The sequence below is a fragment of the Lipophrys pholis genome, assembly GCF_963383615.2.
Source record: "Lipophrys pholis genome assembly, chromosome: 15".
Lineage (NCBI taxonomy): Eukaryota > Metazoa > Chordata > Actinopteri > Blenniiformes > Blenniidae > Lipophrys > Lipophrys pholis.
Genome location: NC_137642.1, coordinates 10,459,110 through 10,472,932, shown reverse-complemented (window position 1 = coordinate 10,472,932; position 13,823 = coordinate 10,459,110). Strand labels below are relative to the sequence as shown.

The window sequence follows — 13,823 nt, the reverse complement described above, 5'->3', positions numbered from 1 at the left end:
GCGGAAATACGTGGGTGCACTTTGTGACAGATTACATCTCACCCTCTCCTCGTGACCGCGTCACGTCCAACCTGCGAGTGTGTTAAGAAACATAATGTCAATCAGAAATGTTCCCTTGTGCATCTCATCATAGTGGGAGAAGTTACGGAGTTTCAAACAGGCAGGGTTGCCAGATCTGCTTAAATACAAGCTGAAACACATCAACTACATTGCAACTGCATGCACGGAGTGTAGATTTGTCTGGCATTTCTCTTTCGCATGCAGTTATCAAAACAGTTTTAAGTCTGTCGACAATTAAGGAATCAGCCGGAATGATGAAGTCAGTCACACAGCACATACAGAATACAGAATGTTGCATACATGAAAACTGTTGCACCTCTGCTCAGCATGGGAATATTGAATTTTCAGAACTAAATAAAGTCACTGAAAGCAATTCAGCAGACTACTATGAGGAAATTAAAAACAATTGAGCTTATTCAAGTACCTCCGTTTCACTTTCAGTTGTTTGAAAATATCTGGAAGTTTCAATCCAACAGTGCTTTTTTTTTTTTTAAATATGAGATTAGAAAGACATACCTATCACACACATAGGACATAAAATGGGGTATGGCGTTAATGTAAGCTGAAATTTAATAATGTATGCCTGTAACACTAATTAACACAACAATGGCTCATTCACACCTCGTTTGCACTGTTTACAGATGTATTTATATTTGACATACGGTATGCACATACTGCAAGAGAACACTGGAGTAGTTTATTAGTTCTTGTAAATCCCTAGTCTTCAGAGTTAGTAAATTGAAAAGTATCTTCTGTTAAAAGGAACGAAAAGGGACACTTTAAAGGAGACATATCATGCTTTTAAATCCTTCCTTTTTACATATAAATCATACAGTTGTGGTCTATACAACGCGAAACTGCAATGCTTGGGTCTGAATTCCTCATTATTAGAGCTCCACAGGCCCCTTTTCAACCCCTTTTCTGATGCGCTTCTGAGAGCAACTCGTTTTGGGGCGGTCTCTTCAAATGCAAATGAGACACTTCATACCCCGCCTCCTCTCCAGGTTACAGAGGTGATACTCGGTTCAACGTCACCCTGTTCGGCCATCTTTGTAGTTTGATAGAACAGATACAATTATCTAGCGGCGCAGAAACTTTATATTCACACATTATTTACAAAATGTCAACAACGGAAGATTTGTCCATCCAGCCATACATGTTGGAGCCAGAGTCGGACCCGGCGGAGCGAGATGAAAATGACGATGATGCACCTACAGAACAACGTCTTCATATGGATGTAACGCAATGGTGTGTTACTATATTTACACTAACTTCTCCATCCATGCCCACTACTACAATACTGCCTGTATTACAACGACTATTTAACACAGAAGTTACATTATAATCTAAAACGAGCACACAGCGCTAACATATGAAGACGGTGCAACTGCTAATGCTAACAAAACAATGACAGGGACGTCTTATCATCACACTTTATAGCGTTATATACAGCTTACCGAAGTGCTCTGTTCGTCGTCTCCATAGATAGAAGGAACTGACCGCTCAATCAGACCAAGTCTTTCGGCAAATCCTTCTTTATACTGGCGGAGGTTGTTGAAGCAGTCGTCCTTAAAGTGATTCGCGCACACAAAAATGACCTTACCCACAGATGTGGGTACATTTCTGTGAAAAATAAAACTCAACCAGGCACTTCGAGAAGGTTCTGATGCTGGGAGACGGTGTAACGAAGCTTGTGGGTTACTACATCCAACAACCGAACATTTCGACTTATCCTCTCGTAACTTCGGTTGGACTACAAAATCGCAGCGAGAAACAAAAATGGCGGATTGCTCGAAATGTCGATGTCCTAATTTGGCAGTTCCGCTGAGAATACTGTGACGTCATTGTTCAAAAAACGTAATAGAGAATAGAAAAATCGAAACCGATCGCAAAATATGACCAAAACAGAATATAAAGATATCAACGGAGCACCTGAAGAGACTACTTTGAACTTTTCTGTACTTCTAAACACTGTAAATATACAACAAAATGCATTTAAGGGCTAAAAAAGTGGATTTAGCATGATATGTCCCCTTTAAGTGATGTCTGCCCATTGCAACTACTTTATTATAATCCTGGTCAAAAAACTCATTAGGTGTCTGTTTTGGAGTGATGAAATACATCTCACAACTAATGATTAGAAATATATTCAAGCAAAATTACAAAATTACAGCAGAGCTATAGATATAGATAGATAGATAGATAGATAGATAGATAGATAGATAGTAGGAACCTTTTAAGGAGTTTGCATGTTCTACCTGTGTGTGCATGGATTTTCTCCAGGTTCTCTTTGAGGTGAAATGGCGACTTACGTGTGATTGTCTGCGTGCGTTTGTAATATAATGGCCTGGTGACCTGTCCAGGTGTGTCCGGCCTTCGTCCATCGTCAGCTTGGATCCACTCCAGACTCCAACAACCTTGACCAGGATGAAGCATTATAGGAGATGGATAAATAGAAACACCTGTACAGTCATGCAGCTGTAAAAAGTCAACACTCAAAGAACGTCTCTCGCCAGATGACATGAGTTTATTAGCGAATTCAGGTGTTTCGATCAGACCCGTTGCCACGAGTGTGTCACATAAAGACATTTGTGACACTTTGTGACAACAGTTCGGAGGACACACTTTTCTGTCCCAGAGCGCACAAAGCAAGAACCATAAAGGCATGGTTTGGGGAGTTCTCTTTGGAAGTGCTCCACTGGCCCGCACAGAGCAAGGAGTTCAACCACATTGAGCAACTTTGACTTTGAACTGGATCGGATTGCAAGCCAGCACTTCTTGTCCAACAGGTTTAATGAATCCCCACAGACAATACAGTCCTCGTTGGTATAATGGTCAGGGGCCTGGATAATTTGGTATATATAGTGTATATTATCGATGAATTACAGATAAAGAATGGGGAGAATGTAAAGCAGCGAATGAGATTCCTTTTTTCTCCAATATCTATAGTTATCAGTAAGACACTCGGTTAGTACTCTTGCCTCAGTGAGAATGTTGTGGGTTCAGATTATGGCCCTGGAATTTATGTAGTGTGGAGTTTGGATGTTCTCTGTGTGTGTATGTGGGCTTCCTCCCACAGTCCAACAAATAAATTATTATTGATTAAAAAAAATAGTTTTTCATATTTATATATATATATATATATATATATATATATATATATATATATATATATATATATATATATATATATATATATATATATATATATATATATATATATATATATATATATATATATATATATATATATATATATATATATATATATATATATATATAAATATATATATATATATATGCTATTTTGATTGAGTTGACGGGATACTATGGGTTTACAGTGGCTGCAGTTTGTATAACGTGTGAAAGTTTGTGCGCGCGCCATGCTGCGCCTCCGTTTACACCGCGTGGTGTCTGACGTCACCCAAGACCTCCCACACAAGGAAAAGCTCGTGAGAGAGAGAGAGCGAGAGAGAGAGAGAGAGCGAGAGAGAGAGCGAGAGAGAGAGAGAGAGAGAGACTGCATGGCTCCTGCAGTCAGTCCGCACGCAGCGTCGCACTTGGCAGAATGAGTGGTTGTGTTTGAGAAATTAAAATAAGTTTCTTCTAGACAGAGGGACTGCACGTCCTAATGCATTGCAATGTTACTTTTTTTGTCATTCTTTCCTTATTCTTTGACGCTTTACATCGGAGCTTAGTAGGCATTAATTCCAGGTAATGTCGTGTCGCGGACTTTTCCGTAAACCTGTCTTTCCTCTTGGAGTTTCGGTGGAAAGAAATAATGCATGTTTTTATCATTATTATTATTATTAGATCTGATCATCTGCTTTCCTGCATCTTCTTTTGTCTGTTCTGTCCTGCACGGAGATTATGTGCGTCTTTGCGTAAACGCTTCAGGTTCTTGTTGGTGCGCTGCCTCAAAGTCAGTAAAGTCAAAACGGATACAAATAAAAATTAATAACTTTACGATCTCAGTGTCCATAAGAGCAAAACGTGTATATTAAGTAGTCTTGTTTTTTTTTTGTTTTTTTTAAAGTGTAGTCTAATTCAATCCAACGTATTTGGGAAAAATGTTGTTTAATTGTATTCTTTCTGTTTAATAAATAAACTCCAGATGTAATATTGAATTGTGTGATTCTCTGTTTCATATCAAGGAGTCTGTCCAACAACAAAGCAGTGATCCTGCAACATATCTCCTCGCAAGATGTAAATAGTTGTATTTGCATGCGTGGTGATTCATAAACATGTCAGTCTCGTGAAATATATGGGGATATTAAAACTTTCTATTTAAATATGGTGAATTATGGTCGCAGAAATGTGTTCCCATTTAAGAGGAATGCCGAGTATTTTGGTGTCTGGTGCAGAAGCCCATTCGTCATACGGACAATAAAGAGGGTTTTCGCCTGACACTGAAAATTTATTGTTGCCCTTCTTTGCCCTAATAACTCACATATTGTGTCACGGACCGACATCCCTCGCAGAAAACAGCAAGCCTGTTATCAATCACACATCTTTGCATATTGGGAAACGTACCTCCTTTTTCTATCAGGGAAAAAAAAACAAAGTATGACTTTATTCTATCTTCTTAAGAAACTAAGAGCTTGAATTTAAAAGAACTGTACTGAGAGCGGGCATATCTGTTATTATATATAGGTGAAAATCAAAATTATGACTTTTCAATAAAGTAAATGGTTTTATTTATTAGTACTTTAAAAAAAAAAATAAAGCAGCTCGGGCCTATATGTTTTTTTTTCTGTGAGTTAAAAAAACCCAACTAATGTTTATATTTGTAAATTGTTGCAGCTGTTTTTGTCCCCCCCCCCCCCCCCTCCCCTCCATATTAATATTTAGTTTTATTCAATCCAGCTGTAATCCAAACCCTGATGGCGGATTTCTCAACCAAAGCACACCGCGTCTTCTTTTTTTATTTACTTTGAATTTAACAGCGTCAATTTTTCCTATTTTCCTCTCAAACGTATTTTGGCCCCTTGACTGTCCACTCCAGGTTTTCTTGCTCTCCAAGTTGACCTGTCAAGCAGATTACCACAGAAAGAGATTAATGGCTGAGGCGGGTTGCAATAATAATCGTTTTGTTTGATGTGACAACTTTGATAGGCGTTGATTTACTTACAAACTGATAGGCTTTTAATTGAGCGCCTCCATCCCGATTGAGATGAAAGGAAAACCACATTGAAAAGCTGCCCGATTGCCCCGGAGCCTCAATACTGATTAGCCATCTCACTGGTGAATAGTTCAAGGCATTTTAAACTTCTTTTCTCAGCGGCCTGACAGACCATTTCTCTTCTTTTCTTTCCCCAGGTCCGCTTTTCTAACCTCTTGAAGAAAATAAATCATTTTCATTGTATGTAAATAAAATCGAGCTGACATCAGTATAAAAAATGTGTGGATTCTTTTTTTTTTTTTTCCTCCTCGCTTTGTTGTTCCTGTTGCAGATGACAGTGTGCCTGCGGGCAAGATGACAGGTTTTTAACAACAATAGCAGACGCGTTTACCCAAAAAATGGACAGAGCTCTGTTTCTGTGATGTTTGACATCTTAAATAAAATCACACTTTTGTAAATTGTTCAAACTTAAAAAGAAAGGAATTTTATTTAAAAATATAAGAGGGTTTAAGACTATTACTTTCTCCTAAAACTGCGAAATTAACTTTTGTTTTAAAGTTTTAACAATTGTGCGAGTCATTTAGATTTCTTTCTCTCTTTTTTTTGTATTGTAAAACATTTGTTAACCTAGAAATTTGTTGGAAGCACCGGTGTTTTACCTAAGGATTCTTGTTAACACAATAATCGGCCCATTATAGCAAAAGCACTTTAGCACCTTAAGCACCAACAGCTTCTCTGTGGAACATGTGAGCCGGACTGTCTGCAAGTTGTTAAAGTTTCATCATGTATACCACCTCCGAGGTGTTTTTATGAAGAAGAAAAAAAAAAAAAAAAAAACTCCAAAAGTTGGACACCTTACTGAGAAACAACTGAGCTGATGTGAAGTTTTTAACCCACAGCTTCGTTTTTTTTTTTGCCTCCCCCCCCCCCCCCCCCCCCCCCCACCATCACACTATCTGAGTGCTGTGCAGGCGATTGTCGGGCGCGTTTAAAAATTAAATCTTAACACGAGGATCGATTTATTTCCTCCGAAAACCTGGTGTCTCTTGTAGAATGTCTCCTCTCTCTCTCTCTCTCTCTCTCTCTCTCTCTCTCCCATTTGTTCTTTTCCTGCAGTCACGCTGGCATGTAATCAGCCACAATAGCTGACATAAATCAAGCGGCGGATTGACAGCGTCTGACAAATAACTGATTGATTGCGGTGGAGCAGAATTGACACTTGACGGAGGGGTGGAGATAGAAATAGAAGGGCGGTGTATATTATACTGAAAACATGTGACATTCACATCCCTCCATCACTACATTGGTCTATTCCTGTCAACGCTTGTCTGTTTAGGGAATTCAAACTGAAGTGGTTGGTTTTATGTTTGCCAGTGAGAGAGAGAGTGAGAGAAGAACAATCCACGCGTAATGTGCGCGCATTTTTGTCTGAGAATAACAACTGAAATACCCGTTTACGTAGTAATAGAAGAGTAAATATGAGCATAAAACGATAAATAGTCTAATGGAGCAGTTGTCAGATGTGTATTATAGGACCGGACTCACTAAAAAGCAGTGAATGACTCCCAGCAGAACTTATACGGTGCTCTTGACAAATAAGAAAGTCAGCCTGGTGTGTTAACGACTATAAAATGTATTACAATTCTACCGTGCGTGTGAAATAGTAAATTTAGCACCTATAACCTTAATCTTCATCGATACAATGTCCCCCAAAGTTAATACAGTATAGTGTGTATCTGCAAGGCCAATTGTATTGTGTTATTTATACTCGATTCTTGAAGTTTTCCAAACGTTTCAATTTAAAAAAAAAAAAAAGGTGTAGGCGTTCACAGGAAGCAAAATATTGAATCCTATCTCCTCCCCCGAGCTGTCAAAATAGAGGCGCTTACAAAGAGGAGAACGTCACATCCCCTTGACCCTCCAATCACCTCAGGGTCCCATTTGATTGGAAGGCGGCAAAGGCTTTAATCTCGGACTAATTCAGCTGCTTTTGAAGTGAAAATTTCTCCCAGTTCGTACTTCGGGAGTACAGAGCGAGGACCTGCACACAGACGCACAGAAGGCGCAGCGTTCATGGTGCAAGACGCAGCCTCGGATCTGCGATAACCTCGCACGGTCTCATTCCTCCTCCAGCTGCCGCGCCTTGCTCCTTTACCAGCAGGATTACACATTATTCGAGCGTTTTATTCTTTTTCTCTTTTGAATCTTTCTTTCTTTTCTTGAGGTGCTTTTTTGCGAATTTTTTTCTTTTTTCTTTCTTAATGAATCTGACAAAAGCATCGCCATTCCATTTCCTGACAATTGGGACATGATCACATCGCCCTCGGCGTCTGCCCTGAAAAATAGTGATATTTGTGTAGCGTGGGAAAGCAGCGGTTCTCGGAATAGCAGCTCGGCGAGCATCAACAAGCCTTTTCTTCACTCCGCACCTCCGTCGGATCCACTACGCCAAGCGAACCGACTTCCCATCAAGGTCTTGAAGATGCTTACCGCACGGTCGGGACACATTTTGCACCCGGAGTATCTGCAGCCTTTGCCTTCTACCCCAATTAGTCCCATAGAGGTAAGAAAGATATGTATTTGACCTCGTATTTAATTCAGTTGATGGTGTTTTGGAATTATTCTGCCCTGTTTGATATCATGTTTAATTGAAACCACTGTGTTTATAGCTCGTGCGTAATCTAGTAACAAGCCTCGTAATTTGCTCTTCATGACATAATCATGAATATTGTTTTCCTCGCAGACGAGCCGTGCGTAAAATATTAATCCTCCTCCCTTTACCAAGACCCGGGATTCTCCAGATCTCTGTGTCATACTTTGTTCAAATAAAGCTGTAGAGCTGCACTTTATCCCCGTTTAATAACATTTATTCGATCTTTTTTTCGCAGCTCGATGCCAAGAAAAGTCCGTTGGCTCTGTTGGCTCAGACCTGCTCTCAGATCGGCAAGCCGGACCCGCCGCCCTCCTCCAAATTATCCTCCGTGGCATCGAATGGATCTAGCGAGAAGGAATCTAAATCAGGTCCTTTGAAAATGAGTGACATTGGTGTGGATGACAAATCCAGCTTCAAACCTTATTCTAAATCGTCAGACAAGAAGGACTCGTCTTCGGGCGTCTCTGGCGGAGAGAAGTCTGGTTTCCGAGTGCCGAGCGCCACCTGCCAGCCGTTCACGCCGCGGACAGGCAGCCCCAACTCCAGCACTTCAGCCTCCCCCATGCCATCGGACGGCAAGTGTGGGGACAGGGATGAAAAGAAAGAGTCTGATTGTAATAAAAATGGCACTACGGACGGGTCTGGCACCACGAGCCACAGCAGGATAAGCGTCAGTTGCGGTGGGATTAACGTGGAGGTGAACCAGCACCAGGAGACGACGCCTGGCACTAAGACCACCTCCTCCTCGGAGTCCTCATCTGTAACTTCTGTATCCTCCGCATCCGTTCTCGGTTCTGGACTTGTGGCGCCGGTTTCCCCCTACAAACCGGGACAGACAGTTTTCCCTTTGCCCCCTGCAGGTATGACCTACCCTGGCAGCTTGGCCGGGGCCTATGCCGGGTACCCCCAACACTTCCTGCCCCATGGGGGGAGCCTCGTAAACGCACAGCTGGCCAGCTCACTGGGCTGCAGTAAGGCTGGTTCCAGTCCCCTGGCCGGTGCTTCTCCACCCTCCATCATGTCGGCCAGCCTGTGCAGAGACCCTTACTGCCTCAGTTACCATTGTGCCAGTCACTTAGCGGGCGCAGCCAGTGCGTCCTGCTCGCACGAATCCGCGGCCGCGGCAGCCGCGAACGCCCTCAAGTCCAGCTACCCACTAATGTACCCGACACACCCCATCCATAGCGTCCACTCCTCGGCGCCGTCATTCAGCGGACACCCCCTGTACCCTTACGGTTTCATGCTCCCCAACGACCCCCTCCCTCACGTTTGTAACTGGGTGTCTGCGAACGGACCGTGCGACAAGCGTTTCTCCACCTCGGAGGAGCTGCTGAATCACCTGAGGACACACACGGCTTTTACCGGGGCGGAGAAGTTGATATCCGGCTACCCAGGGTCCTCATCTCTGGCCAGCGCCGCCGCGGCGGCCATGGCTTGCCATATGCACATGCCACCGTCAGGAGGCCCCGGGAGTCCCGGGACTTTGGCTCTCCGGAGCCCGCACCATGCGTTAGGACTCAGCAGCCGCTACCACCCGTACTCCAAAAGTCCCCTGCCAACCCCCGGAGCCCCGGTCCCCGTCCCCGCAGCCACCGGGCCCTACTACTCCCCTTACGCACTGTACGGCCAGAGACTCACCACAGCATCAGCGCTTGGATACCAGTGAGGACACAACATAAAAGACTTTGGAAAAAGTTTATAAGTACTAAGAATGCAAATATAAAGACTTTTATATTAAGTGCGCTAAAACTTATGGGCGGGATCCGTGGACTTCAACTGTATTTATTTATATGTCGGCTTCAAAGCAGGCGATAATAATTGCAAATGGAAAATATTTGAGCAACTCAAAAAGTGCATTATGTTGAAACTGAACTCTATAGGTAAAGTGAAACACACACACACACACACGCACACATATGTTAGAGTACTAATTAAAGTAGGGGTCTTCATTTCGATGTTAATTTGAAATTGCTATGATTGTATTTGTTCTTATTTAATGTCTCATTGAGATGGAAATAATTTACATGCATGTTTGTTTCTTAAAATTTCAACAACAACAACAACAACAAAAAAAAAATCGTCCACATTTTAAATTGCCGTTATTTTTCAGGTGTACAACCATGGAAAGAGAATTGGTATTTTTTTGTATGTATTCTGGAAAAAAAAATAAGAAACAACTCTGTTCCATATCCCCGTGTGACTCCTTTTCTGAAGTTTTAACATCATTTACACTCCACAGATCGATTTTATTGGTTTGTTATAACATTGCAGATGAGAAAATATCATCTGGTAGTTTCCGCTGACGCAGGCCCATAGATTTCTCAAGCTGTCAAGTCTACCATGTTAGTAGAAGTTCTTTTTATCATTTTATAAAAAAACAATATATAGTTTCTTTCTTTCTTTCTTTCTTTCTTTCTTTCTTTCTTTCTTTCTTTCTTTCTTTCTTTCTTTCTTTCTTTCTTTCTTTCTTTCTTTCTTTCTTTCTTTCGTCAGAAACTTCAACCTTCAGTTGATTTGCAACTTAAGTGATCACTTGTATGAGTGTGCGTGTGTATGTGTGTGTAGATGTGTGTGTGTGTGTGTGTGTGTGTGTGTGTGTGTGTGTGTTTGTTTGTGTGTGTGTGTGTGTGTGCGTGTGTGTGGTTTTAAACGGTCTTTCTAAATTCAATTCGTGTGCGTTTATTTGTGAGGATTTTTTCCAACAAGTTAAAAAAAAAAATGGAATTAACTTTCCACAGTATGAAAAAGGCCAGAAAAAATGTTGGGTGACGACAACAGGTTTATATTTTAATTTTCCCAGGCGCATTTAAACAAAACACGATTCCATATGAAAACGTAAATGTATCAAGAAGTTAGATGAAAAAATAGACACAGAGCTGGTTGTACAGTTGAATGTACTGTACATGTGTACAAGCGACTATGAGGCCTAATTTTTTTTAAATATATCTATCTATATTTTTTTAAGTTAAGATGAAGTTTGCTGTTGCAATTACACTCAGTTGCTCCTTCGATGCTAAAATTCAACGTTGAAAAACCCTCGGAAGTTTTAATTTCTCTTTTTATTTTGCAATTTTATTTTTTTAACTGAATAATCTATAAGACGATTCCGTTCTTCAATTTGAGTTAGATTTCCTCCTGTGAATTTGTGGGCACAACGCATCATTTATTATTAAAAGGAAAACCGGACTTGTGTAAAATAGAACTTCCAAGCAAATAAAGACCAATTTGCTCAATAAAAAAAAAATCATTTATTAAGAATAATACATTTATTGATAGAAGAGAAAACGGAAATAGCAGTGCGCTGATTTTGTTTAATCGCATTATGTGGACATTTTCAGGGCATTTGGGGTTTATTGTCTTTATCCTGCAGAAACTATCGAGAATTAAAATCGGTGATGCATTGGCGAGACGAGACCTCGCACTTAAATAGCTTGATGGCTGAAAACGAGAGAAAATGTGGATTTTACATTTTGCGTTGATAAGGCCGCCTGGATTAGTGAACGTGCTGTTGACCCACGTGCGTCACAATTATCTATCTGGATTATTGTTGAGGATGCCTCCTCTGCCGTGTCGTCCCTCGTCTGTCTCACAGCGGTTAGTCGAGACTGAAAAACTCCTCTCGCGGTGTGTATAAGGCCCACACGCGTCCTAAACTGATGTAATGACGGTGAAAGGGAGCAATTTCCATTTTTACCCACATCATGGTGGCTGTGCTCGGAGGTCCCCGGTGGAAGGCAATTTATCATGTGCCCCTCCCCCTGGCCCTGTCACTACAGGAACAGGCAGGCACATGTGTGCATGAATTACCCAGCCTCTCTTACCCTCCCTCCCTCCCTCCATTCCCCCCCTTCTCTCTCACTGTGGAGATTTGACACAGAGGAGAGGGAACATGGGGGATTAGAGTATGCACGAGTATTAAAGTACGTGCTTGTATTCACTTTGTCCATCAAGACCCAAAAGTGCTCTGGTGCGCACTGAGCTCTGCAGAATAATAACGTCCATGAAATCAGAGCATAATAGTAAATTGAATCCATTCTTCACTGGGACCTCTTACCAACTTCAAATAGTTTTACTAATTTAACTGGATCTTTATTCAAAGTTAACCCTTTTATCAAGAAAGAGACTATTTGGTAACTTTTTCTAGTTTCTTTCAGTTGCACATTGATGGTAGTTGTATAATACCTGATTAAATAGTTGTGCTGCTGTTGTTGGTATATTTCAGGCCCATTTGCTCTGGTAAAGTCAGTTCACCTCAGTGATGCAGTTAACGTAATAATCGAACAAAGTGTGTGGGCAAAGCATTGTACACACACAAAGTATCAATAGTTTGGCAAATCATATTTTGGAGTTTTAGTTGCAAATGATAGATTCTATATAGAACAATCGTGCTCAGTGGCATGAAGCGAATATTTTTACAGAATTCCAATGAAACACGTAAAGCTAGAAATGATTAAACATGTGTTATTCTGGCCGGTATAATGCTTTTCAGCATGTTTGAACATGTACAAATGGCACATAAGTGTGTTTACCACTTTTTCAAAGGACTGAAAAACCCTGGTGTTTCACTGAATGCCCTCAAGAGTTAATAATAAAAGATTAGTATGTTTTTTTTAATAAAACGATCAATATTCTTCATTAAATTTGACCTCAGAATCTGAATCGATGGATGTGGAATTGAAGTTGCACAGTGTTACTTTAGGGGTTAGCCTGTTTTTATGATTCTAAGCCTAGCATATATACATATAATCACAACGGTAAAAGTTCTATTTCTCTCTGTCTGGCAGTTGTGTTATTATATATTCAGCATAAGACAACAAAACAGTGTTTTATTTTAATTACAGTGTAAATGTGGAAACAAAACAAAATCGCAAACTAAACCGATTAAAAACACACATTTCAATAAAAAGCTACAGTGCGTCCTCAGATTTCTGTTAATAGCCCAGAGCAGCCATTTTAGATTCTTGGGACATGCTTGCGTCCTCAGAGACAAGAGAAAAAGAGAGCGCCACTGCAGGAAACCTGGCAGGACATCTGGCAACAGGGGGAGCCCAGGACGTGACTCACACACCTAACCCCATATTCAACCCTACTGAATTACCAGCACTAAAGCTGTCATTAGTGGGTGTGTGGCACAATATAAAGACATACCGCTGTCTGCAGTGGCAAGTCTATAGTTTGGGTAACAGCTGTGTCAATAAGGAGAAGCTGCTATAATGTTCAACCCCATGCCAGACATAAGTCAAAAAGAGATTATTATCTTTTATGTATATGTGGTCATTTTTTATCAGGCTGTGATTATAATATAAAAGCTCAGTGTTGGGGGGGAAAGAAAAAAATAATTGAATCAATAACCACTTTGTTTGTTCTGTATACTTTACAGGCACTTGATAGTTCTCACACGCAGTTTCTGTTTTACAAGGATACATTGCTACTTTTTGAATAGGTTTGGATTATACATCTGCACCTCAGATGCCACACAAACGGGCCTTTGTTGCGTTTTCGTACATTACGGTACGTTGATCTCCTGCACATCCTAGCACACTCAAGTTGTTATATTAAAAAAAAAAAAAAAGGTTTCATCTTAGCTGGAACGCTCATCTGTCATTATCTCAGTGTGTGATTTACGGGGACGCGGGCTGCTGAGGTGTCTGCAGCTTTGTTGATTGTAGTAATGAAGTCGTAAAGTGAGCAGCGTGAAACAAAGCAGAGACTTAGTGGTCGTAAACAGATCCACTGCTTCAGGCAAATCCATACTAAATCTACCTATTATCCATGAGATCACAAAAAAAAAAAAAAAAAAAATCAACACTGTCGCCGGTCACGTGTCATATCCATCAACACTAAAGCACCCCTTTCTGACAGATTGATCCTAGAACTCAGTCCCCAACTGAGCGCTGTAATAGAGGTAATTTGGTTCTCAAAATCTGTGCCAAGGCAGACAGGAATCCCTCCCAGCTCTTCTACATGTGGTTACCCCTCTCATTGATT

General features: G+C 40.9%; 1 protein-coding gene across 1 annotated transcript; it reads left to right on the top strand.

The window, feature by feature from the left end:
- The first annotated feature begins 7,086 nt into the window (after positions 1 to 7,086).
- znf503 (zinc finger protein 503) lies at positions 7,087 to 10,023 on the top strand. Its single transcript, XM_080481060.1, has 2 exons — positions 7,087 to 7,745; positions 8,071 to 10,023. Exons 1-2 carry the CDS (start codon positions 7,491 to 7,493, stop codon positions 9,499 to 9,501), a joined length of 1,686 nt encoding a protein of 561 aa, XP_080337186.1. The 5' UTR covers positions 7,087 to 7,490; the 3' UTR covers positions 9,502 to 10,023.
- Positions 10,024 to 13,823: the final 3,800 nt, after the last annotated feature.